Consider the following 27,743-nt stretch of genomic DNA (forward strand, 5'->3'; position numbering starts at 1 on the left):
GCCAAAGAAATCGCCAGCTTCGTCAGGTTTCTAATCATTTATTCCATCAACTTGTGCAACACAAACACGCTTAATGTCCCCCGCAGCAAGTAAAAAAAGTGAAACTAAAAAGCTGCACTCTATCAGTGTTTTTCAACCTTTTCTGAGTCACAGCACATTTTTACATTGGAAAAAATCTCACGGCATCCCACAAACAAAAAATGTTCCAAAATTACTTTCTCTACAGTATATTTAATTATAAAATAATTTCTCGGTATTTATACTTACTCAGTGTAAAACTTGAGCCTGTTTGGATGAACACAAAGCCAATAACCTGGCAGGAATCTTCTTCACCAGCTCTCAGTCTATCTCTGGTTTTATTATTTAAAGCATATAGGCTTGAAAATCTCAGAATTATCAGACAGGAGGACTTCAGCAATGTCTTTAACCGCATCAGGGCCGAGTATCTCGCTGACAATGGCTTTGCAGGCAGGTAGTATTAATGTCTCTACCACTGTGTGGGACTTTTTGGATTTAGCAACAAGTTCAGCTACAAGCTAACTGGTTTTGAGGACTTTCACATTTACCTTTGTAGTTTTTCTCAAAAAAAAGTTGCCTGTTTTTGTTTTCACGAAGGCAAACAAAGTAGTCCATCGACTTTTGAGGCGACGGGTGGTTAGTTTGTAGATGACGTTTAAGCTTGTTTGGCACCATGGCGCTGTTGGATTGCATTCAAGAACTGCTCGGATTTGTAACCATCAGCCACCTTGCCGTCCTCGACAATGTGTTGGAATAAAACACAGGAGGAGGATAGACTGTCGTGACATGTGGATAAAATGGATAGGACACTTTTCTGTATATCGACACTTGACAAGTCTAATCAAATAATGTACAGTATATGTGCTCGGGTCCACATTGTCACGGGTGGCTGGTGCAAGGTGGCTGATGGCTAGAACTCGGCAATACCTCGCTCACCTGCACACGACCGAGAACTTTCTACCTACTTTTTCCTTCCTACTGCAACTCCGCCCGACGACATTTATAAAAATATTTTTAAAAAATGCGGCATTGGAAAATTTCTAGCGGCACACCTGACAATCTCTCACGGCACACCGGTTGAAAAACACTGCTGTATCAAGTCAGCCACGTGATGCGTTCAGGTACACCACGTAAACACATTCGCCACATTAGAACCCGGTTTGTTACATTATTACAGGTATTATTATTATTGCAATTTTTTTCATAATTTGTTTTGCTCTTTGTAATTGATATTTGCAATAGTAACATCAGTATTTATTAAGAATTTAGTGTAGGTTTTTGGGCTCTGGAACGAACTAATGAATTATAATGTACTATGGGAAAATCCTGCTCGACATACGACCATTTCGACTTACAAACAAGGTCCTGAAACGAATTAACTTCGGATGTAGAGGTACCGCTGTATTATTATTACTACTATTATGTTATTCTGATTTTTATTAATTATTTGTTTTGTTCTTTGTAATTGCTATTTGCAATAGTAACAGCAGTATTTAATAAGGATTTAGTGTAGGTTTTTGGGCTGTGGAACAAACTCTGGTCCTCGAGGGCCCCTAGCCAGCATGTTTTCCATGTCTCCCTCCTTTAAAACACCTGAATCAATGATCAGCTCATCAGTAAGCTCTGCAGGATCCTGATAATGATCCTGATTATTTGAGTCAGGTGTATTGGAGGAGGGAGACATGGAAAACAAGCTGGGTAGGGGCCCTCAAGGACCGGCGTTGGCTACCACTGCTATTAATGGAATTATAATGTATTCTTATGGGAAAAATCCCACTTAACATACGACCATTTTGACTTACAAACAAGGTCCTGGAACGAAATAACTTCGTATGTAGAGGTACCACTGTATTTACAAACTCTTGTAGTGCTTCATATTGAAGAACAAATGGGAGGGATGGGGGGTAGTACAATTATTTCTCGCGCATTGTTATGAATGTACTTAAAAATTAATGAATGCGGTTGACTGTGGAAGCTTTTCTTTTTCTGCAAGCGTGCTGGTGTGGACGTAATTATTCTTTCCCGACGTATTAGGGCAAGATCCTCGGTTTAAAAAAAAAAACAAAAACGCTGGGTGTAGTATTCCATATTGAATGGACACGTGCTATTAGGAAGAGGCTGAAATGTACACAATTCCTGACTTGAGAAATTTAGTCGTAGATCACACACAAAGAATGTTGAAATTTGAAGAAGGCTTTACTCTTTCATTTTGTATTAAAATAATCACAATCAACATTAGAAATCTCAATGATTTAATTAAACCTTCAAAGACTAATGTACAGAAACCATGCAGATGTACAACTTGTTGGGAGATATGACCAAAAAAAAAAAAAAAAAAAAATGCCTTGAGGAAATTTGATATGGCATGATTGGGACATTCAATGCGCCTGATTAAACACGTCTTTACTCCACTTTTGAATAATCTAAAAATGCTAGAACCTGGTTGAAAATCCTGTTAGCATTGCTTTTATTCGTGTTGTTACTGCGCCTCCTGGTGGCAACAGAACATGAGAGGTGATCAAAAAAACTTGAAATCCCAACAGTAACATGTTCAACCATTAGGCAACTAACATTTCTAACAAACAAAACGAAAAGGCTTTACGTAAAAGTTAACACAAAATGGCTTGTAAGGAACATTGAAAATACACAAGGGCCTAAATGAAATGGAACAATAAATATACACTATAAAACATATGTAAGTCCTCTACTAAATTTTTTAACAAGTACAAACTCACCAATGCTCACATTATGGCCTGGCTCTCCGCAATCCTTTTTGTATTTCATAAAAAAAAAAAAAAATTAAAAAAAAAAAGCCTTACTGATTATATATATATATATCCACGTAGTTTCCGTTTCTCTAAGGATGGATTCATGGCCTTAAGACACCTTGTGGCTAAGAGCAGTCATTAGGCATCCTTGTGTCTTTGACAATGAATCCCTGATGAAAACCTTTCAAAGTATACTGTCTATCAAAGTTCCGGGAGGTCCGTGCCACACAGGTGATGTACAGTTCAGGCTGAGGCAAGTGAGAGATCGGGCTCTTCAATCACTGTCAAACTTGATGGAGTTGACTGCCATGTTTATGGCACCGCCCCGGTAGCTTCCCCTCTTCTTCTTGGTCTTTTCGTGGCGAAAGGATTTGCCTTTAGTAAAACGGAGAACGTCGTTGGCTTTCTGGCCCCAGTCGCCATTAGAGCCCATCTGAAAACAAGGATTACATCCATTTTACAGAAAGAGGGACAAATGAGCAGGACACATTTCACTGGTTCTTGAGCTTACCTTAGCATCAAAAGAATTGTCTGCGAGGCGGGGATCCACCGCAACATCTTCTTCCCTTATTCTCCGGAAAGGAACATTTGAAGACTGTAAGCGCAAGTGAAAGTGTCAGGAATCAAGTGTTTAAAACAACCCTCAAGTGTGTTTCTATAAAGGGGTTACTCTACCTTCTTGGTTTTGGGAAATGTTTGAGGTGTTGTAGTTGCTTTTTTGTTTTTGGGAGTATGTTTTTGCGTCACTTCCTCTGTAGTTTCCTGTGACTTTTTAGCTTTTTTCTTGCCATTGGTACCTACGTCAATTCAGAAGGAAATCATTTGTCAGTCATAACTTCGCCTTAAAGTGCCTGTGACAGCATAAAAAATAAAAAATTATAAATAGCATTATTATGTGAATTAGAATCCTATTTTGAGATGATTTGACTATATACAACAATTTGGCAAAGCGCAGATGACGAGAAATTTGTCTTTTAATCTGCCGTTTAAACCCGCCTGTCATTATAGCATTCTAGCATCCCCAGCTGGATGATGACGTCAGCAGGGTCAGGATTTCATCTTATTTAGAATTCCGCCCATTGAGGGGGAAGATTCAGAACGAGGATAATACGACAGAGAGCAGCAAAATGTCATGTTTCGATCTCTCTACTCCGATATTTTTACAGGATATTCTTTCTATCCAAGTATTTTCCCCCAATTGCTCAGTAAATGGTATGGTCATGTAAAGCTGGGCGGTACACCGAAAATTTACCGTTACCGAAATTCTTCACGATAACAGACGTAATTTTGACCATGTCGGTAAATTCGATAATTTAATAAAACAAGAAAATATAGTCTTTTCATCCCGCATTGACTGTTGTTCGGCTATGTTCATTCCCCTTTAAGAAAGCAGTCAGTGTGCTTACGTATGAAGTTACCTGATTATCAGGAAATCCAAACAAACAGAAGCCCGGTAGGCTAACGCTAGCGGCTAACGCTACAAGAAAACACGATGAGTCGGGCTTAAGGGAGCTTCGCCAAACTTTCACCAGACATTAAGTAGACTCTTGGCGGCCTTCAGTAGGGCTTTCGCCCACTTTCCTCCCTGGTTCTCACCATTTCAGGAGCGTGTGTTTTCAGTGCTTTCTACTGGTAGCTAGGCCACAGGCTAACGCTAACGGCTAACAGCAGCTACAAATGAACGTGATGCGTTGGATAGCGGTTCTAACATTGTCGAAAGGGCTGAACTTAAAGTGCATGTGACACGAAAAAGCATGTTTATTTCATAATACACACGGTATTTTATGCTCCTGAATGATATGGACCGCTTGGATGTGTGTGGAAGTGATCGCTATATTTATTTAGTTTTTTTGAATCCCGCGCCATGAAAATTAGTGACTTCCGGCTTCGGTCTTGCATTGAGGAGGAGGGCGCTGTGACGTGTACAGTAGAAGACGTCCTCTTCACTATACAGAGTACTGTTGTGTATGAGGACGAAGGATTCAGCTGATTTTGCGGATTAATACGTTTATTTTTCGCATCACGCCAGCCAAACGGCTGCAGAAAAATCATTCTGTATGAGGGAGAGGCGTATGCGCCTTTTTGGAGTTTCAAAAGGTTCCCATTCACCGTGGATACTGGCCAAAACAAGCCCGACTACAGTGGGACCATTGGACTTAGGAGGAAGTGAGTAAACATCTTGTTTAGTATTATGTCAAATATTAATACAGCTATTACAAAGTAAACACTACAAACTTTCTTTAAATAAAGGACTACTTACGTTTGATCATTGATAGGCATGTAAAAAGCTCTCCTCGTGCACATTAGCTGCACAACAACTGCAGCCACCCTCCTCCGGGGAACAAACTGTAAATTGCTCTCCGCCGGGCGGTTTGCCGATCCGCAAAGACAATCGACAACTCAGTCATCATGTCAAATAATCCAGAGGAGTTATGTGTGATTTTCCGCTTCGAAGACTTTGAAACATCACTCGGCTCAGGTTAGCATGTCGGCTAGCTGTCACGCCTTTTGGTTTGTTTACATTCTCCGAAGCCGGCGAAGGGAAATTACATACAGTATGTCCGATTTAGGTGTCATAAAATGTCGTTCGGGAGGTGCGACAGTAAAGGTGAAGTCGACAGTTTTGACCATTATTGAGTAATTTTGCCATGTCGTCCTGAATAAATGCATTTTTATTATTTCATATTCCATTTAGCACAAGACTGTTATTTGTGTCATGACCATGCCGTTTATTTAGCAATTGGGGAAAATAATTGGATAAAAAGAATATCTTGTAAAAATATTGAAGAGACAGAAACAATGACATTTTGCAGGTCTCTTCGTCGCGTTTTCCTCGTTGTGAAAAGTTCCCCCTCGACGGGCTGACTGGTCCTTCTCAAGCCATTTATATAGCTATTGGGGATAAATACTTGGATAAAAAGAATATCCAGTAAAAATATTGAAGTAGAGAGACTGAAACAATGACGTTTTGCGGCTCTCTTCGTCGCGTTTTCCTCGTTCTGAATAGTTCCCCCTCGACAGGCTGACTGGTCCTTCTCAAGCCATTTATATAGCTATTGGGGATAAATACTTGGATAAAAAGAATATCCTGTAAAAATATAGGAGTAGAGAGACTGAAACAATGACGTTTTGCGGCTCTCTTCGTCGCGTTTTCCTCGTTCTGAATAGTTCCCCCTCGACAGGCTGACTGGTCCTTCTCAAGCCATTTATATAGCTATTGGGGATAAATACTTGGATAAAAAGAATATCCTGTAAAAATATAGGAGTAGAGAGACTGAAACAATGACGTTTTGCGGTTCTCTTCGTCGCGTTTTCCTCGTTCTGAATAATTCCCCCTCAATGGGCTGAATAGTAAAACCGATGAGCCCAGTCTACCACTGACGTCATCCACCTGTTGGGGACGCTAAAGCCCTATGATGGTAGGCGTGGCTAATCAGCTGATTAAAAGACTAATTTCTTGTCATCTGCGCTTTGCCAAATTGTTGTATATAGTCGAATCGTCTCAAAATATGATTCTAATTCACATAATAATGCCATTTAAGACTTTTTTTCTCATGTCGTATGTTCTTTAATGAGAGGATTGTGTACTAACTGCATCTAGCAATTAATATGTCGTGTTATTTTGTATCTCTGTGTGTAATTTCTTTAATATCTTTTAATATGGTAATGCATTCATCATAAATTATATTCCAACAGTATAATCCAACAGTGACCGTTTAATGGCCACAGCTATTTTTCTGTATGTGCTTGCTCATTACTGCCAATATAAAATCTTGAATGTTTCATTGGGGTAAGAGCTATATAGCTTTAATGTGTGTCTGCGTGGGGGGTGCATGTATTAAAAAAATAGGCTCTGGTAAGATAAAAACCTGAAACCTTGAAGCAAAAACTTGTGTTGAGTAATTACGATATGTCACAGCTACCATTAGCAATAAGTTGTTTGAAGTTTACTGTTCAAGCTGCAATTTTTGTTACAATGACATGTTTGCAGTCGTCGTATTGATTTTTATAATATACATTGTTCAAGTCATACAAGCAGTTATAAATGTTCATGCAGTACTTGAATTCTTATTGTTTACAAGATTTTTTATATACTTAATGTTTAGACGGCATGTACTATTGTTAAATTGAAAGCTCGTAAAGAAATTAACGAGAAACGGTTAATTTGTATTTCATGCATTGATTCAGATTTTCAAATTACATAACCTACTTAATTTACAGTGATGCGCACTAGAGCAGGGCGGTAAACCGAAAATTTACCTTTACCGAAATTCTTCACGATGACCGACGTAATTTTGACCATGTCGGTAAATTCGGTAATTTAATAAAAGAAAATATAGTCTTTTCATCCCGCTTTGACTCTGTGTTGTTCGGCTATGTTCATTCCCCTTTAAGAAAGCAGAGTGTGCTTACGTTAGGAGACACATGGTTTTCAGGAAGCCAATCAAACAGAAGCCCGGTAGGCTAATGCTAGTTGCTAACGCTAGCAGCTAACGCTACAAGTAAACGGGATGAAGTCGGGCTTAAGTTAGCTTCGCCAAACTTTCACCCGACATTAAGTAAACTCTTGACGGGTTCCAGATAGGGATGGAAAAACCGAGGCTTTCTGAAACAATGAACCACTTTTAAGACAATTGCCCTAAATTGAATCACTGTTTGACACACTGCAAGAGCCCCATCTACTGGATAAACAGTGCACGTTTCTTTTTAAAAGTAAAGTTGACAAATTGCCTCAGTATTACATATCTTCAATAGAATTAAGTGGATGTCGTCTATTTCAACCAGGAGATCGTGTCGTCATTAAGTGTGATTTACACAATTAAAGTTGACCTCTTTAAGCCTGTGTCATTGCTTTTGTCTGTGAAGATGTGTTCAAAGCAGTATTTGTAATACACGACAGTGCTAGTCTTGTAAGTGGCTCGTCCTAGATGGCAGGGAGTAACTATGTATTGTTTATTTTTTGTAAAAATTACAGTACAGTAAGCACAGTGTTTGGGAACAGGAATACTATTTATTGCATACTGTAAGGATTTCCAAAATCATAAGATGTAAATAATTGAGCCGAATAAAAGAAAGGAAAGGTTTGTGAAACATTTTATTTTTTAATTAAGTATAATTTCTGGGGGGCGGGTGGATGTGTCGTATTTGTATCTATTCTAAATATCTAAACGTATGCCACTATCTAGTGTATAATAATGCGGAATGAATTTAATGAAATTCAAGTGATGATATTTTTCAAGTCATACAAGCTGTTATAAATGTTCACACAAGAATTCTTATTGTTTACAAGATTTTTTTAATACTTAATGTTTAGACTGCATGTGCAATTGTTAAATTGAAAGCTGGTAAATAAATTTAACGAAAAACTTAATTTGTATTCCATGCATTGATTCAAATTTTCAAATTATATAACAGTTTGCTTGGGCGAATTTATCGTCATTTATCGTTATCGAGGTAAATCTGCTCAATTTATCGTGATACGTACTTAAGGCAATATCGCCCAGCCCTAATGCGCACTTAAGGCCATATCGCCCAGCCCTATGGTCGTGACAAATAACAGTATTGTGCTAAATGTAATATGAAATATTACAAATGCATTTATTCAGTACGACAGGGCAAAATTACTGCATAATGGTCAAAACTGCCGACTTCCCCTCCTGAACGGTATTTTATGCCACCGGAGTTAGTCCAGCTTTTGTCATTTCCCTGCCCCGGCTTCAGAGACTGAGGAAAGGGTGTAATCAAAACAGGAACCGTGGCAGCTAGCCGACATGCTAACCCAAACTGAGCAGGTTTTACAAGTCTTATTCTTGCCTTTCGAAAATGAAAAATCACACAAAACTACCCTGACTCATGTCACACATGGCGGCAGGGTTGATTGTCTTCACCGATCGGCCAGCCCCCGGCGGCGAGCAAGTTACGGCTCATCGTTCTGCTGCGGCCATGGCGGGCTGGCAGTAGTGCTAGCAGGGAATGAACGCCAAAAATAGCCCTTTCTCGGTGGACAAACCGGCCGACGTCCGAGCGGGGAGGCTGCACGTGGCCAAGCAGAGGAAAAGCGCAATCTTGGCGTGCACGCGAATAGGACCGAGCTGGCTGGATCGGTCAACAAACTGGCCGACGTCAGAGCTGGGGGCTGCTCGTGGCCAAGCCGAGGAAAGAGTGTTCTCGGCGGGCACGCAAATAGGACAGAACGGGCTGGATCGGCCAGCCAAACCGGCCGAGGAAACCGCATTCTCTGCGGGCATGCGAATAGGACCGAGGGGGTGGAAGAGACAATGGTGTGTGACAAGCCGCTGGTCGAGTGGCATTCTTGGTGGACAAGGAGCATTGTCACCCACAAAATGCAAGCCACCTCCTTATTAAAACGTGTGCCATGATCCCAGTATTTGACATAATATAAAACACGTAGCTTACTCACTTCCTTGTCAGTCCAATGGTCCCACAGTGTTCGGACTTGTTTTGGCCATTATCCGAGGTGAACGGGAACTTATTGAAACCCAAAAAAAGCTCACCAGCCACTTTTTGGTGCAGCAACAGAAGCCTGCAGCACATTAGGCTGGCGTGATGCGAAAAACGAAATAATCAGTAAAATCAGCTGAATCTGCAGTCGTTCAACATACTGTAGTATTGGCCGTTTACTGAAGATGATTAGCCCGCTAACATCACATTCGCATTCTTCGTCAATCCAGGAAGTCACTTATTTTAATAGCGCGGGATTAAAAAAATTGAATAAATATATCGATCGCTTCCACACACATCCATGCAGTCCATTTCATTAAAGAACATAGAATACTGCGTGAAATATGAAATAAACATGCCTTTTGCTGTCATAGGCACTTCAAGTCTCGGATGTCTTAACTTACCGTTCGCCTTGGGGGTGGTGGCAGCCTCATCATCATCGGAGCTGTCTGAGGAGCTACTGCAGTCTTTGGCTTTAGCTGCCTTTGTGGATTGAGCAGGTGTAGAACTTTTCACAGTGGCCTCCTCTTCTGAACTGCTATCACTGGAAGATGGCTCTGCGGGTTTAGATGATGCAGCTTTGGGAGCTTTCCCATTGGCGACAGCAGCATTGGCCGGGGTGTTAGATTGTGTTTCAGAGTCCGAGCTGTCAGATGAGTCGGAACCACTCTCCTCTGCCTTCTTCGCTGGTTTTGTTTGTGGAGCTGCCGCTTTAGCAGCCGTCTCGGTAGGTTTCTTGACTACAGGTTTAGCCTCAACTTGGGCGTCGTCTTCGGAAGAGTCAGAGTCTGAACTGCTCTCTGCTGCAGCCTTTGCCGGAGCAGCCGCTTTTGTTGCAGCAGGTTTGGCTTTCGGAGGTTCAGCTTCTTCCTCGGATGAAGAGTCAGATTCAGAGCTGCTTTCTGCTGCTGCCGGGGCGGCCTTAGCCGCCGGGGTGGCCGCCTTAGCTGCTGCCTTAGCCGCTGGGGTGGCCGCCTTAGCTGCTGCCTTAGCCGCTGGGGTGGCCGCCTTAGCTGCTGCCTTAGCCGCTGGGGTGGCCGCCTTAGCCGCTACTTGTTTTGCTGTCACGTTTTCTTCTTCAGATGAAGAATCAGAGTCTGAACTACTTTCAGCAGGAGCAGTAGCAGGGACAGTGGCCTTTGCAGCAGGAGTGGAAGGTTTACTGGTAGCCGACTTAGCAGGCTCTTCATCCTCAGATGAAGAATCTGACTCAGAGCTGCTCTCTGGCTTAGCGGGAGCAGCCGCTTTTGCTACTGGGGCCTTTGAAGCTGGAGTAGCGGTTTTCGCAACTGCAGGCTTTGCTTTGACTGGTTCGTCCTCTTCAGATGACGAATCTGAGTCGGAACTGCTTTCTGCAGCTACCGCGGCCTTGGTGGCAGTTGCAGCCTTAGCAGCAGGGGTGGAAGGTTTACTTATGGGTGCCTTGGCTTGTGCTTCATCTTCAGATGAAGACTCCGACTCAGAGCTGCTCTTTGCTGCTGCCTTTGCCACAGGAGGAGCTGCTTTTGAAGCTGGCGTCGAGGGTTTTGCAGGTGCCGGCTTGGCTTTTAAAGCTGGCGTTGTGGGTTTTGCGGGCGCTTCATCTTCAGATGAAGACTCAGACTCAGAGCTGCTCTTTGCTGCTGCCTTTGCTACAGGAGGAGCCGCTTTTGAAGCTGGCGTCGCGGGTTTTGCGGGTGCCGGCTTGGCTTTTGAAGCTGGCGTCGCGGGTTTTGCGGGTGCCGGCTTGGCTTTTGAAGCTGGCGTCGCGGGTTTTGCGGGTGCCGGCTTGGCTTTTGAAGCTGGCGTCATGGGTTTTGCGGGCGCTTCATCTTCAGATGAAGACTCAGACTCAGAGCTGCTCTTTGCTGCTGCCTTCGCAACAGGAGGAACCGCTTTTGAAGCTGGCGTCGCGGGTTTTGCGGGTGCCGGCTTGGCTTTTGAAGCTGGCGTCGCGGGTTTTGCGGGTGCCGGCTTGGCTTTTGAAGCAGGCGTCGCGGGTTTTGCGGGTGCCGGCTTGGCATTTGAAGCTGGCGTCGTGGGTTTTGCGGGCGCTTCATCTTCAGATGAAGACTCAGACTCAGAGCTGCTCTTTGCTGCTGCCTTTGCAACAGGAGGAACCGCTTTTGAAGCTGGCGTTGCGGGTTTTGCGGGTGCCGGCTTGGCTTTTGAAGCTGGGGTCGCGGGTTTTGCGGGTGCCGGCGTGTCATCTTCAGATGAAGACCCAGACTCAGAGCTGCTTTCTTTTGTAGCAGGTGCAGTCTTTGGTGGAGCAGCGACCTTAGCAACAGGCTTTGGAGGCTCGTCATCCTCAGACGAAGAGTCAGAATCTGAACTGCTTTGAGCTGCTGCTGCCGCCACAGAAGACTTTCCGCCAGGCGTTGCATGCTGAGAAGCCGGGGTGGCAGGTTTAGCCGGCGCTGGCTTTGTCTTTACTGCTTCATCATCAGATGACGAGTCATCGGAGTCTGAGCTGCTTTCTTTGGCGGCAATCTTAGTGGCAGGAACAGCAGCCTTCGCAACAACTGGCTTGGCTTTGGCAGCTTCCTTCTTTGAAGCCGCAGATGGTGCAGCAGGTTTAGCGACAGGCTTTGCTGGAGCGTCATCTTCTGAGCTGCTGTCTGAATGTGCGTTAAATAATTGTTAAAAGCACTGAATGTACATCAGTACTAGTACTAACTAGACATTCCAATAGGTCAGGTCCACTAGCAAATGAGTCACGTTTCACAAAGAAAATAAGCAAGCAAGCCAATAATTTCTCTTGCCTGAGCTTGAGGAATCTTTTTTTGTGGGTGCCGGTTTAACTGGGACTGCTTTAGCTGGTGTGACCTTGGCTGGATTTGTTTTTACCTCTTCTTCATCTGAACTTGAATCTAAAAGGGAAATAATAAAAAAAAAAAGGCAATGTATTGTTTGACACCGACCTAGTATAATGTTTTCTACCTGAGCTCTCTGAACTGGACTTCTTTGCATCAGGCTTCTTCACACCAGGTTTAGGAGGAGGAGTCTTTGCGGGTGCAGGTTTTACTGCATAAAACAGTATTGTTAGACTCTCAACAAAAAGATTTATTCTTTACTTAGTCTTACCAGCGGCTTTCTTCCCTTCGTCCTCATCACTGCTGTCGTCACTACTGTCAGAGTCGTTGCTCTTGGCATTACTGGCTGCTGCTGTAGCTTTCTGTATGCAAGCCGGAGGTGGGACTGCACTGTATGTTCCTGTTGAGATAAAAACTCAAAATATTAAGAACAATTTCAATCAAAATATTAAGAACAATTTCAAAGACAATGACTAACAGAGCAAATAAGTGGAATGACAAGATTGTTTGCCTCTTCTTGTTTACATTATCTCATGTGGTCTCTTCAGAACATAAGGACTTCCAGCTATTTTCAGTTCAGTTCTCAACGTGTGGACATCAAAACAAGCAAGGACAGTTCTACAAAGGGCGTGAATACGTGCCATGAGGCCGATTCGATACATGGGTTGTGATTTGATAAAAATACAATATCTTAGTATAGACTAATCTGAGTAGAGATTTGTGGACGTCGCTCTCTAGTGGTGACCACCATTACTGGAGTGTTAACACACCTCAGTAGCAGCCCAGCGTCAGTCAATGTAAACAGTAACGTTAGCTGCTGCTAGGGTTTTCATTATAATTTTTTTGTTTGTGTTTTATTAATATATACATATGAAACGAAATTGACACAACCAGTGTTGTTTTTGTCAATGATGACGAAAATATTTTGTCAACTATTTTTTTCATGATGATGTCGTGCTGAAAACTTGTCTTGGGAGACTAAAATACGATATGGATGCCAGTTATCGTCTGACACGAGAAAGATGAAAATTTGCCATAGTTTCCATCATCAATTCATAATAAATGTTTTCTTTTTGTATGTGTAGCTAGAACGCATTCAGCAGTGTTTGGTTGTGTCACACATGTGACGTGCATACACACTTTTACTCAGTGCCCATTCTGTGAAATATGTTTCAGGTGCTGCTTGGTTAGTTTTGCCTTATCTTGGCTAGATATGCAATGTTGCTTTAGCCTTCAAAGGTCTGTGCTGAGTGATCATCACACACCAAACTAACTTGGTGTTAGCATAGCATTTGCGTTAGCATTTAGCACGGTGACTGTCTTAAACACTTGGAAAACATTTTACATACAGTTTGTGGCGTCCAGGTGAGTTTAATTATTTGCAAATAATGTGCCATTTTCCTGCCGAGTGTTATCATGAAAATGGTGACATCCTTGTAGACTCTACAGTAACGTGCTCGCCTGTCATGTTCATTCGAAATTGTTGAACACCTTTTATTTATTCATGGAGTAAAATTTAAAGTTTATAGACTAACACATTTTGAGAATTGTAGACTACAACTACACAAAATTTGTATGAGCTTTCGTTGACTAAAACTAGATGAAGACAAACACATTTTGAAGTGACTATAATATGTCTAAGATTAATAAATATTTTCATCCAAAACACCAAGAGGAAATTTAAAATGGCTGCCAAAAACAACGCTGGAAAGAAACCAAAAATATAATACAAAATAGTGAAAATAAAGTACACAGGGAAGAAGAATTAAAAAAAAAAAAAAGATTATTTTTGAACATGCTTTTACTCAGGCTTCCCTCAAACTTATCTCTATTGCCCCTCTCCCACTGAAACTAGTGGGTCAACGCGCGTTTTTTCCAAGCCGATGCAACCCACTAGCAATTGGCATTTGGCACCTTTCCCATTGACAAAAAAAAGCTGTCTTTTTTTCCCACCCGTCTAACCCCCCCACCCCTCCTCAGCCGTGCGTAAGGTTACGTGACGTCACCACGCTAAGATCAACGTCGACAAGTGCGACCGAATTCATTCAGTTCAAGGAAGTAAACAATGCAGAGCATTATGGAAGCCTCCTTTCCGTTTGTGTTCTCTGTTTTCATGCTTTTTACTGCCCTCAAAAAGGTCGAAATGTAGCAAAGGATCAACACTCTGCTTGTGCTGAGGCAACGTAGGCGACGTGAATTCTTCTTCTACTAGCTTTGTTGTTAGCATCGACGTAACTACGGTTGTGGGGCGTGTTAAATGGGAGGCGACTGGCATGTTGTTATGACGCATCACGTAAGAGCCAACGTCACCACGTAGATTAGGGTGTTGACTGTTGACCCGGGGTTTCGCTTTCTCACTGCATGACGATCAGAGCCGAGGTAATTTTAACGCAGGTCGCTTGGCGGGTTGATTGACACGGGTCGAGGCGGGTCGCTGCACCTTTCCCACTGCCACCAAAAGCCGATTGCTAGTGGGTTGACACGGGTTTTTTGGCCAGTGGGAAAGGGGTATATGTTGTCTTCCGATTCCATATTGACCCACAGTACCTTGACCAAAGAGATGAGCAGGGTTTTCATTGTTCTGTCAGCTCATTGGTCAGAAAACAGGAGAGGAGGGCAATGCGTTCCCTTACATATTCTTGAAAACCACCATACCATTATTCGTTTGTTCTACAAATAAAACACCATTTTCGATTTTCATGATTATACAGGACAGAGTGCGTCCCTTGTAAGCTTAATAGGGGAAGCACACTTTTGTTTCCAAATACAGGACGATCCCGTTTTTCAATGTTGACAATTCTAGCATCTGCTGGCTGTGTGCGCTGCGGGCGGCACACCCCAGCAATGGCGGATGGGGTACTTCCGGTTGTTTTGCTTGGATTAGTCTATAAAGAGCTGAACAATTTCCCACCAAACAGAATAATATTGAGTTGTTCTGTCCTTTCATCGTCCTGCTTTTGTGAAAGGAGGAGGAAGTCAACTGCAAGCAAATTTGCTGATGACTGCCGTAATTGGAAGTATTTCTTGGAACCACTGCAAGGACATGAAATGAATTTTAAAATAAACACCCGTTTTAGGTTTCTTGCTGGGCGGAGCTTCATCTTCAGAAGACGAGTCTTCACTGCTGGACTCTGCAGCTGGAAGTGGGGTGGTTTTCACTTGGACAGGTTTTACGGGGGCCTGCAAAGAAAAAAAATGCGATTGATCCTCTTACAAAAAAAAAAAAAAAAAAAAAAAAGAACACTACATTTATGATTTAATTTGTACCTGTGGCTAAAAAGCAAAGTATGAAGTGTTAATGTCATCGAAATTTGCGGATAAAGTCATTTGGAATAAGGCAACAATCATTACCAAGTCTCTTAAGTTATTCATTTTTCACAGTATTAAACTAAATGCTAGGTAATACAGTGGTACCTCTACATACGAAGTTAATTCGTTCCAGGACCTTGTTTGTAAGTCGAAATGGTCGTATTTCGAGCAGGATTTTCCCATAGGAATACATTATAATTCCATTAATTTGTTCCAAAGCCCAAAAACCTACACTAAATCCTTAATAAATACTGCTGGTACTAATACAAATGGCAATTAAACATAGCAAAACAAATAAGTCGATAAATAAAAGTCAGAAAAATATAATAATAATAATTAATAATTATTCCTGTCAATAATGTCACGAATCTGATTTTAATGTGGCGGACACTTTTTGCTGGACCTGAACGCACCGCGGGGCTGACGTCACAGTGAGGTAGGTCAGTGCGGTAGAGAGCACAGTCAACTGCGAAGGACAATGGGTGTTTTGTGTTGGATACTTTTTTAAAGACAATTATAATACTAAGGGGCTGTGAGATATCAATAGAAACGTTATGTGGTAAATATCGAAAATAGATCGAAAATTACTAACATTTCTGAATGTAGCCCGGAAACAGCTGAATGGGGCTGAGACGTCACAGCCAGGAAACAAAAGGTCGAGGCAGGTGCCATCGTTGTTTATCGACAAGAGAGTTGCGTTCGTGTTTTATCCACAACCAAAAAAAATTGCTAAAATGGTTCAAACCTGTCGTGCGATGTGGTGTACGAATAGCCATTTGTGCAATGTAGTACCCATGAATTCCCGAATGCGAGAAAAACAGCTGGACTACGCAGACAATGGGTAAAGTTCGTCCGTGTAAAGAGGGCTAATTTTGCAGACAGAGCCTCCGGCACGGTTGTGTGTGGTGTGCATTTTACACCTGAAAACTATTCGAACTATGGACTAATTAAATCAGGTTTTGCTAAGAAATTGCTGCTGAAAGCAGATGCGGTGCCCACCATACACGCGCAGCCACATAAATGTCCCGAGATATCAAGAAAGAGGACGATGACAGACACTGATGAGACCACCCCTCCACCCCAGGCAAAGCAAAGGAGGGGAGCAGCCAAGCTCAAAATGGCCAGAGTGAGTACTCTTTTATAATAAAAAACATATCATGCATTGGATATAGGACTGGACACATGTATAAATTATCGCTCGTAAAATATATACAACAAATCCTTTAATCCCATTCATATTTGTTGGCAGAGCGAAAACCTATGATAGCTCAATAAATGACTATTATTCTATATATTACTTTATTTTGTGGTCACGGTTTATCAGCTTCACAAAAAGAAATGCAAAACAAACCATTTGGTGTTTCCCACATGATCGGTTGCCGGTGTTTCATCAGTGTGATTGCTCCCCTCAATGATCGTTTCATTAGGCTGCATTGGCTTTCGTTTGGGCTCAAATTGATAACCCAAAACACCAAAGAAAGGCTCATAACTTTCCTCGTCACTATTAGAAAAACGTTAGTTACGTCGGATTCGTTGCAGCATCTAGAAACAAAATTGCCATCATCGCCGCTATTCAGTACTAAGCATTGCGTTTCCTAGCTGTGACGTCACGCACACAATCTGCTAGTTTCGGGGATCTCGGGCCCCGGTCGTTTTAGCTTGACAATAGATCCAAATTTCTATCATTTTCTTGGGGTTGCGATGTGTGTAATTACACGAAGTGGCATGATATGAATCCAAAAGTCATGCGTTTATGGATAAATGATGGAATATTAGCATTTCCCCAGGTGATGTAATACTCTTTAAATAAATGATAAAAACGTGACGAAGCTGGTGATTTCCTTGGCGATGTTGCCACAATAATAAATGTCACCTTAACTTATAAAGACTGGCGAACGGTGGTCGGAAGAGGACCGTGGAGCAGTCGTTAACCCAGTTCACGGATGCGCACCCCACGCTCATATTTTTCTATAATTTGCATTTTCAATTTAAAGGTAAGCATCGCTTTTTCCTCATTTCACAAACTGTTCCAACTTTTTGAAACCTGTGTTAATTTCTCACTAGTGTTGCACCGACACCATTTTTTGGCCCCGATACCTGGCTGTGCAGTATCAGCCGATACAGATACCATACCGATACCACCCCGTTTATATGTATATATTAGGGCTGTCAAAATTATCGCGTTAAACCGCGGTAATTTAAAAAAAAAATTAATCACGTTAAAATATTTGACGCAATTAACGCACATGTCCCGCTCAGACAGTATTCTGCCTTTTGGTAAGTTTACAGCAAGGCTTTTTGTGCTGTCTAACAGCGAACTCTTGTGGTCGCTTTGCGACATGGTTTATTTTTTTCTTGTCAGTTCTATATGGCTGCACGTCGTCTCGGGCTGACGCCTACGTTGTAATGTTGCGCTTATATGATCCTTGGACAAGATTTGTCCGTAAGTATGGTTGTTGTAAAGAATGTACATATGTTAGTAAGCGAAATGTTCTATTTTTTGTATGAGACGCTTTTTGTTTATGTTTAGTGAATCTGTATAGCGTGCTAAGCTAACGTTGTCGCTAATGCAATGCTTGTGTACTTTTATTTTTGTAGTTTTATGACGGTCTAAAGAGGACAATGGTTTGAGGCTATTTTATTAATAAATCAGATGAAAAAGGAAGAAGTCTGATTATTAAGGCGTCGTTCACTAGCTGTCTAGCTTTGGAAAAAGTAGACGCTTCGGAGTGAGGACAGCATAGACAGATTCAAATGACAGAGTGAAATGCCCACTACAGTCCTTATGTACCGTATGTTGAATGTACAGTGGGGAGAACAAGTATTTGATACACTGCCAATGGGTTTTCCCATTGGCAGTGTATCAAATACTTGTTCTCCCCACTGTATATATCCATCTTGTGTCTTATCTTTCCATTCCAACAATTTATTTTATAGAATATATATATAATTTACAGAAAAATATGGCATATTTTATAGATGGTTTGAATTGCGATTAATTACAATTTTTAAGCTGTAATTAACTCGATTAAAAATTTTAATCGTTTGACAGCCCTTATATACACACACACACACACACACACACACACACACACACACACACACACACACACACACACACAGTATTTTTTTCCCCCGAAAGAGCTACGAAAGTGGATGTGAAATCATTCCTATCAAGGCTTTGTCAGGCTGTTGCATACCTTTGCAAAATAGGAAAAAGTACACTAAACCCTAGTAGACAATAGTTGAATAAACCTTTGGCTCTCAAAAGCCAAAATAGTGCTACATTTGTGAAATTAATAAAACATGTATAATACTAGCCCAACAGTAAGAAAGTAAAAGTAAATTCATAATAATAATAAACTCTGAATGAACTGAATAAACTTTTTTAAACCTCTCAAAGTCCAAACAGTGCAACTTTCATGAAATTATTGTCACATTCTGCTGCTGGTTAGATTGTGTTTTGTTGCTGGGCTGGTAGTGGGGGTAGAGCAGGGCGGTAAACCGAAAATTTACCGTTACCGAAATTCTTCACGATGACCGACGTAATTTTGACCATGTTGGTAAATTCGGTAATTTAATAAAAGAAGAAAATATTGTCTTTTCATCCCGCTTTGACTCTGTGTTGTTCGGCTATGTTTATTCCCCTTTAAGAAAGCAGACAGTGTGTTTACGTTTGGAGTCACATGGTTTTCAGGAAGCCAATCAAACAGAAGCCCGGTAGGCTAACGCTAGCAGCTAACGCTAGCGGCTAACGCTACAAGTAAACGGGATGAAGTCGGGCTTAAGTTAGCTTCGCCAAACTTTCACCCAACATTAAGTAAACTCTTGACGGGTTCCAGATAGGGATGGAAAAACCTAGGCTTTCTGAAACAATGAACCACTTTTAAGACAATTGCCCTAAATTGAATCACTGTTTGACACACTGCAAGAGCCCCATCTACTGGATAAACAGTGCACGTTTCTTTTTAAAAGTAAAGTTGACAAATTGCCTCAGCATTACATATCTTCAATAGAATTAAGTGGATGTCGTCTATTTCAACCAGGGGATCGTGTCGTCATTAAGTGTGATTTACACAATTAAAGTTGACCTCTTTAAGCCTGTGTCATTGCTTTTGTCTGTGAAGATGTGTTCAAAGCAGTATTTGTAATACACGACAGTGCTAGTCTTGTAAGTGGCTCGTCCTAGATGACGGGGAGTAACTATGTATTGTTTATTTTTTGTAAAAATTACAGTAAAGTAAGCACAGTGCTTGGGAACAGGAATATTATTTATTGCATACTGTAAGGATTTCCAAAATCATAAGATGTAAATAATTGAGCCGAATAAAAGAAAGGAAAGGTTTGCGAAACATTTTATTTTTTAATTAAGTATAATTTCTGGGGGGCGGGTGGATGTGTCGTATTTGTATTTATTCTAAATATCTAAACGTATGCCACTATCTAGTGTATAACAATGCGGAATGAATTTAATGAAATTCAAGTGATGATATTTTTCAAGTCATACAAGCTGTTATAAATGTTCACACAAGAATTCTTATTGTTTACAAGGTTTTTTTTAATACTTAATGTTTAGACTGCATGTGCAATTGTTAAATTGAAAGCTGGTAAATAAATTTAACGAGAAACTTAATTTGTATTCCATGCATTGATTCAAATTTTCAAATTATAAAACAGTTTGCTTGGGCGAATTTATCGTTATTTATCGTTATCGAGGTAAATCTGCTCAATTTATCGTGATACGTACCTAAGGCCATATCGCCCAGCCCTAAGTGGGGGCGTTCCTGACGTCGCACCTGAATGCAATGCAGGCTCATCAACGCAGCATTTAAGCATGGGTGATCTCAGAGAAGGCTACCGAGATATTTGTCTTGCTGATCGCCATTTGACATCTCACACTATAGTCTCGCTACATTTGCTTGTTACGCCCTTGCATTGGGTTTTTTCTGTTAGTGTGCTGCTCTCGTTTGTAACCTCTACCCTGTGCAGGTATTTGAGTGTTTTTATTTTGGCTTTTTGGCTCGCTGCCTATCGTCTTAGTTAACCTTCGAGTTTGTAGCATTGAGCTCCGTCGACCTGCTGTCACGGACTCCTTTTGTTATCTCTACTATCCCGCGATCGCGTGTTATTTTTTGTTTGCAATCATTAAACCCTTGTACGTATCCCTCGCTTGTTGTCTGCTTCGAGGTTCAACCTTGTTTCCGCATTTGCGGACGCTAACAATTATAAGTAATAATAATTGACCACAGCATCCCGTCTCTCTATTAGCCTTTTTTTCGGGGGGGGGGGGGGGGGGGGGGGGTCCCTTATTTCAATTTCTGAAAGGTGGCAACCCTACTTTGGAAACAGTTCCCAAATTACTGCGGCATTTCTTTCAGTAAAAGACAATAAAAGAAAAGTAGACGTAGTGAACTGACCAGAGATTGTTGCTCCGTTCCAGCGCCCTTCCTCTGGAGAGCAGTCCTGCTCTTCCAGGCTCAAACTCGTCGTGTTCGTTCATGTTTCGTCTTCAAATGTTTTATCAGGTTCGAGGTATTGAAAATGGCTGATGCAACTCCACATCTCGAAACTTTCAGGCCGCAAATCTTGCATGCAGCCATTGATTTTAATCGACGGGATTTCTATTTTGAAATATTTCCTGACCGCCGCCATTTCTCCTGGTTTATTTTTCCTCCATATGAAAAAGCGCCCTTGTCATTGGTCAGAGAGGCTATTGGCCCGCTCTCATTGGTCTGGAGCAGGCCAATAGTGATAGCTGCTTGGTGTTCACGTGTCATCACACAACACAGAGACAACGTAGTGAGTGCCAGGAGGAAAAAAACGGCTGCTGTCAAATGTTATAATAAATGATAAACCGGTAAATGGTATCGGCGCCGTCTTTGTTGATACTCGCCGATACCGATACCACCATTTCGGGCCGGATCAGCGCCCCCTGCCGATACTAGTATCGGTGCGTCTTTATTTTTCACACAACAAAATCCGCCGTGCGTTCGTTTGCGTGCTGTCATGTTGTCGTATTTCGAGCGTGTGGTCGGATGTAGAAACAAATGGTGAGCCAAAATTTATGTCGGATGTCGAAAAGATCGTATGTCGAGGTACCACTGTAGATGCCAATTTGTTCACCTTGGCTGGTTCGTCGTCCTCAGAGGAACTTTCTTCACTGCTGCTCTCTTGTTTATCCTTAGCTCCTGTAGCAGGCACTGGAGCTTTAGGCTTTGCGGCGGCTGCTGCTGCTGCCTCTGTCATTCATATGGAAATATGGTCATTCATTCATTAGAATGTAGTGGGTTATGAAAGGCCCAGAGCACTCACGTACAGCGTTGTTTTTGTCAACAATGACGATAATGAAAATATTTGGTCGAAGAACAATTTTTTCATGACTGATGAGCTAAAAACGTGGGAGACTTGGGAGACTAGAACATAACGAGAAGAATGCCAGTTTTCGTCTGACAAGACTAAAATGCAACATCGTTTCTGTCATGTGTTCACAATGCGTGACATTTTGATATTGTACGTGGAGTACGTCAGCTTGCATCGTGGCAGTGTTTGGCTCGTATCACTTATGTGAGAAATGCTGCGCCTCTCCCTCCTCACTGGAGTTTAGGATGCGTCTCAACCTAGGCTGCGCTGCTCCATCTTGCTTGTTTGGAAACACTTAAGATTTGCTTTTTTATATCGGCGAGAATATGCAATGTTGCTTTACCCTTTAAAGGTCTGTGCTAAGTGATAATCAGACGCTAAATGTAATCATAGTGTCAGTTTAGCACCGCGTGAGCATTAGCTTCAGAATGGCAAGCGACCTCTCAAAACACTGGCCAGTCTAAAGCAGAGCAACTTGGCTTTTCTGGTCTTCTGGAGGATGTTAAACGCTCGGACAATTGTACTTTTTTTTTTTTTTTTTTTTAAACATTAAGTTTGTGGCTTCTAGGTAGGTTTAATTGAAAGTAATGTACTGCTTTTCCTGCTTTGTATTATCATCACAAAGTTGGCGTTGCCCTTCTGGATGTTACAATATTTTCCTAGTCTGTTCATTGGAAATTGTTGGAAACCTTTGTTTTTTAACTAAAACTAAAAAAACATTGAGTAACTGTCGACTAAAATTAGACGAAGGCAAAAACATTTTCACATGACTACACTGAAAAGAATTTTCATCCAAAAAGACTAAGACAAAAATTGAAAGGGCTGCTGCTCACGCAAAGGGGCTTTGGTGGTCTGCTCCTCCTCAGAGTCAGATTCCTCACTGCTGGAGCTGCTGTCTTTCTTTCTTGTTCCAATAACAGCTGCTGCAGGCTTTGCAGGAATCTAGATTAGCAAAAAAAACAACAACACTTTTTATGATTAAAAACCACCACCAAAATGTTTGTTAATTAAGGAGAGACTGCTACCTTGGTAGGAGGAGCCTTCTTTTCTTCTTCAGAATCACTCGATTCTTCGCTACTGCTAGATGCAGCGTTTGCGGCCACAGGTTTAGTCACAGGTGCCTTAATAGGTGCCGCTTTGGCTGTTGAAAAGGAAAACAGTCTGATAATGATTTCAAAACGTCAATCGAACAATCCAAATATTGCAGTTATACTACCAGCTGGGGTCGCCTTTTTGACTTTGGCAGCAGATTCGTCCTTCTGACTGACTTTGGCCTTCTTGGCTACTGAGCCTCCAACTTTCTGGTTAGCAATCGTTTTGCGTTTTCGAGCTTGAGGTGATCTAAGTACATTCAGATATAAAGTTTCATGCAAAACTGGTCCAAAATGAACAAAACTAAAAAAAACTAAGGTCAATTATTTTTTTTTTTTATAGTAATATACCAACATGATATTTTTGTCATCAAAATACTTTATCCACAAAACGACAATATTACAAAATAATAAAGAACCTCTCACATTAGGGCAAACATTTGCTTTAAAAGGACATTTTTAATGACATACACTGCAGGCCAGAAGTATTGGCACCCCTGCAATTCTGCAAGATAATGCTCAATTACTCCCAGAAAATGATTGCACTTACAAATGCTTTGGTAGTGATATCTTCATTTATTTGCTTGCAATGAAAAAAAAACAAAAGAAAATATTTGCACTAGGGTTGTTCCAATCATGTTTTTTTGCTCCCCATCCGATCCCGATCGTTTTAGTTTGAGTATCTGCCGATCCCGATATTTCCCGATCCGATTGCTTTTTTTCGCTCCCGATTCAATTCCAATCATTCCCAATAATTTTTCCCGATCATATACATTTTGGCAATGCATTAAGAAAAAAATGAATAAAACTCGGACGAATGTATACATTGAACATACAGTACATAAGTACTGTATTTATTTATGACAAATCCTGAAGATGGCATTTACATTATTAACATTCTTTCTGTGAGAGGGTTCCGCGGATAGAAAGACTTTTAATTCTTAAATTTAATTCTAATTCTTAATTCTTTAATTCTTAAAGGACAAATGTGAGTTTGTATATTGTGACTAAATATTGCCATCTAGTGTATTTGTTGAGCTTTCAGTAAATGAGACTGTATCCATGCCCAAGTGCATGATGGGAAGTGGAACCATGACTGTGCGTAGTGCTACCAATTGATATATTCTTCTCTGCGTTGGGAAATAACATAGGGTGTTAAGAAAAGATCAATTACTACCTTGCTTCCCCATATTGCTTCCCACGATATTTCTAATCGTAGGGAGAGGGATTGTAAGGCTTTAACCAATTAAAAAAAGGCTCCAAAGGCTTCCAAAATTCACTCTACACATTTTACGCTGCCTTTTAGCTCTCTATATAGGTAAAACGGCGCCATTACAGATTGAGCGCGACAATGCGTGAGTGGGTCGTGCAGCGCATGCATTAATTGAGTTAAATAATTTAACGTGATACATTTTTTTAAAAAATTAATTACCGCCATTATCGGGATAAATTTGATAAACCTACCTTAAGCCAAAACGAAAGACTCTGGATGAGTGTAACATATAATGTTTGTAACGTTAAATACAATTAGAAAACAATTTAATAAAAAAATATATATATATATATATATTAAAAAAAGGCGTGCCCGATATTTTTTTGCCGATACTTTGAAAATGACGTGATCGGACCCGATCACATCTCTAATTTGCACCCTTTGAAAAATCATGTGATGCTTCTCTAATTTGGTTAATTAGCACCTGTTCCTTACCTGTGACACATAACAGGTGGTGGCAATAACTAAATTACACTTGCAGCCAGTTAAAAAGGATTAAAGTTGACTCAGCAGAGCCACAGACTTCATAACCTATTGACATGACAATGGAAACGGGGCCGATTCGTGGGGGCCTGTTTGCAAAAACTTCAAATTCATATTTACAAAACCAAAGCTGCTACCGACCTAAAACCAAAACAGGCACCAACCTTAGCCATATACACGAGTCTCCATGAGCAGCGGCTTAAAAAAATTCAAAGTCGTTCCCTTATAAAATCCCGATTATTTTTCATATAAGTATAACACAAAATGGCTATAAACGTCTCAGATTTTACACTTGAGGCACAAAAATAGAGATAATCACCTATATTTTCAGGATCAATAGCAATATTTAACGTATATAAGTTTCTGACCAAAATAGCAACTTTTTAAAAAATGTATTTAATGTAAGTTTTCAACAGCTAATAAATCACTCAATTTAACATCAGAAACTTAATACTTGAGGAAAACATGCAGAATCAAATATAAATAATATGTAAATAGATTATTAATAAATTCTATATACAATTACAACTTATTATAGAATAGCCCTTTATTATCATTATATACTATATGCTGTTAGCGAATGAGGCTAGTGGCCGCCTGGCGTAACAGGAGCTATTCTGACGAAAATTCTTGTGAACAAATGCTTAAATCCCCAAATTCTTAATAGATACGGACGTAAAAAAGTCTCGATTCTTGGTTAAAAGCAAAGAAACCGTGCAGTTAGCGTTTATTTTACGTATATTAACGAAGTACAAAGCTACTATGTTAATGAATGAGCCTAGCGGCCGCCTGGCATTAAAGGCGCTTTAGTGGCGAACATTCTTGTGAATAAATGCTTAAATCCCTGAATTCTTTTTAGGTATGGATGTAAAACAGTCCCGATTGTTGGTTTAAAGTAAACTATGAGGCTAGTCAGTTACAAAAATTAGTCGCTTCCATGTGTAAACAAAGAAGAAAATTCCTGCGAATAAATGCTTCAATCACGCATGCATGGTACGAAAAATATAATATTTACCTTGAATCCTCGAACAAATCACTCCTGAAGACAATCCTTCCTGTTTGTATGCGGTACAGCATTCGTAGTTAAATCCAATCGTAAGTAAATCCAAGCTTAAATCAGACATAAGCGTGTGCAGTCTTCGGCCACTATTAAATCAAGCTCGGCCCCCTTTGATAAGGCGTCGCGCAAAGAATGACGAAGTGACACGTCAATAGTAGACATGTGCCGGTTACCGGTTTCACGGTTTACCGTGGTGTGAAAACGTCGCGGTTTCAAAACCACTGAAATTTTCCGTCATACCTTAGTACGGTATTCGCTATTTTTCATGTGCCAAAATGCAGCCGAAGTGGCTTGGTGCGGCAGCGCTCACCCCTTCCCGTTTGTTGCCGTGAGTGTCAGTGATGCTATTCTGCTAAACAGCCAGCAAACCCAAAAACAAATCCTCCAAACACAAGGCGTACTTTTCTTCAACTTATTGAGCTCTCAAATCGTGGCGAAATATAAAAATGAATACATTTAAAACGTTGTACAATTGTATTTTTCCACGTGTGATTAGGTTCAACAGGATATCAGTAGCACCATTAAAAAGTTCGCCAAAAACAAAACGCACATTTTCCTTTCAAATTCAATATACAAACTAACTAAAACTTACAAAGACGAATGTTAGCCTAGGCTAAGCTGGGAGACCAGCTTCGTCGAGGTTTTATGTCTTACAGCCGCTGAGTGAGAGACAAGCTTGAATGAAGGGGGGAAAGAAAAAGAATCGCGTCAAAGATCGCTAATTGTGAAAGGAAGTCTCACTCCTCACTTTTTTTTTTTTTTTAGATGAAACCTTTCCTCAACAATATTTACATTTTAACTAATTTATAAAACTAAAGTATACATTTTTAACTAACTTATTAACTTATGAATTATTTGTTCTTTTTAACACAAAGGCATGGCATCATGTAGACTAGAGTTGACAAAGTGGCTGAAAATGGCGAAACTTCACTTGAGCTTCCCCCCCTCAAAAAAAGTCATACAGTATATATTTTTAATTTTATTTAGAAGTCTTTTTACTCTTTATAGCAATTATTTTGTTCTTACTCTTAATATTGAGCAACTTGAGCTGTGGCTGTGGGTATAGTCTAGGTTCTATTTATTTTAATTTTATATAAAATATTTGTTATTTTTTGTTTATTTATTTTCACATTATATTAATGTTCCAATTTGCAAATATGATTTGAAAAAAAATCCTGTTCAATGGAATTTTTTTTTTTTTTTTTTAAAACCCATACATCTCAAAATTTTGGAGCTATAATTGCAATACCGTGATACCGTGAAACCGCTGTATTTTTGCTCACGGTTATCGTACCGTGAAAATCTCATACCGGCACATGCCTAGTCAATAGTGGTAATGTCTATGGCAGAGCGTTGTAAGAAACTCATTGATGAATACTGGAAGCGGTTGTTCGCATTTATTTTGTCTAAAAATTGTGCTACCAAGTATTAGGCTAAGGGTGCCAATACTTTTGTTCAGGGCTCGTAGTTTGCAATACACAGTCACAACGAACATTACTTAAGATATTAGATAAACTGTACTAGAAAACACGTATTCTAGTTCAATTTCAAAACATTGTCAAAGTGTTTTTAAGAACATAAATTGAATAATAAATCCATATTGTATAAACCTATGCAATGCGAACACCCCAAAAGCAGGATCTTTGATGAAAAAAAAACAAACAACTTACTTCACCCAGAAGTCGTAGATGTTGAGAAGACGTTCTTCATTTGGATCCTGTGGACTCTAGTACATAATACAAATACAGCAGCGAGTGAATTCCACGAGTCTGGTTCGCTGCACTAATCCAGTTTATAAGAAAATGACGTAAATTAATTCCGAATTAAATGAGCGAAATCCCGTAGGCAGGTTGGGGCTAGGTTAATCCACGTGCTAACTGCCCACATACGCACAAGGGTCTGCTAGTAAACTCATAGTGTCACGCAACCATCAAAATTTCAAGAGGTTGTCAGTCCAACTACCTGAAACCGTGATACACTTACCACTTTAACCTGCTTGACAAACTGCTGAGCCGCCTTGGTGAACTTGTTCTCCAGCAGAAACGAGTACACACATTTGTACAAATCACTCGGCACAGACTTTGGCTCCGCCATCTTTAACCACGCTGAAATGGAGGGAAGTGA

At 40.7% G+C, this 27,743-nt stretch overlaps 1 protein-coding gene across 1 annotated transcript; it reads right to left on the reverse strand.

Annotated features, from left to right (window-relative positions):
- Positions 1–2,231: 2,231 nt before the first annotated feature.
- On the reverse strand, positions 2,232–27,743 carry nolc1 (nucleolar and coiled-body phosphoprotein 1). Its single transcript, XM_057848938.1, has 14 exons — positions 27,603–27,743; positions 27,290–27,345; positions 22,929–23,053; positions 22,738–22,853; positions 22,546–22,654; positions 21,476–21,591; positions 15,112–15,223; positions 12,315–12,443; positions 12,171–12,254; positions 11,993–12,100; positions 9,653–11,848; positions 3,462–3,583; positions 3,298–3,381; positions 2,232–3,219 (listed from the first exon to the last, which is right to left on the reverse strand). Exons 1-14 carry the CDS (start codon positions 27,711–27,713, stop codon positions 3,061–3,063), a joined length of 3,627 nt encoding a protein of 1,208 aa, XP_057704921.1. The 5' UTR covers positions 27,714–27,743; the 3' UTR covers positions 2,232–3,060.

This window comes from Corythoichthys intestinalis, chromosome 10 (genome assembly GCF_030265065.1).
Source record: "Corythoichthys intestinalis isolate RoL2023-P3 chromosome 10, ASM3026506v1, whole genome shotgun sequence".
NCBI lineage: Eukaryota > Metazoa > Chordata > Actinopteri > Syngnathiformes > Syngnathidae > Corythoichthys > Corythoichthys intestinalis.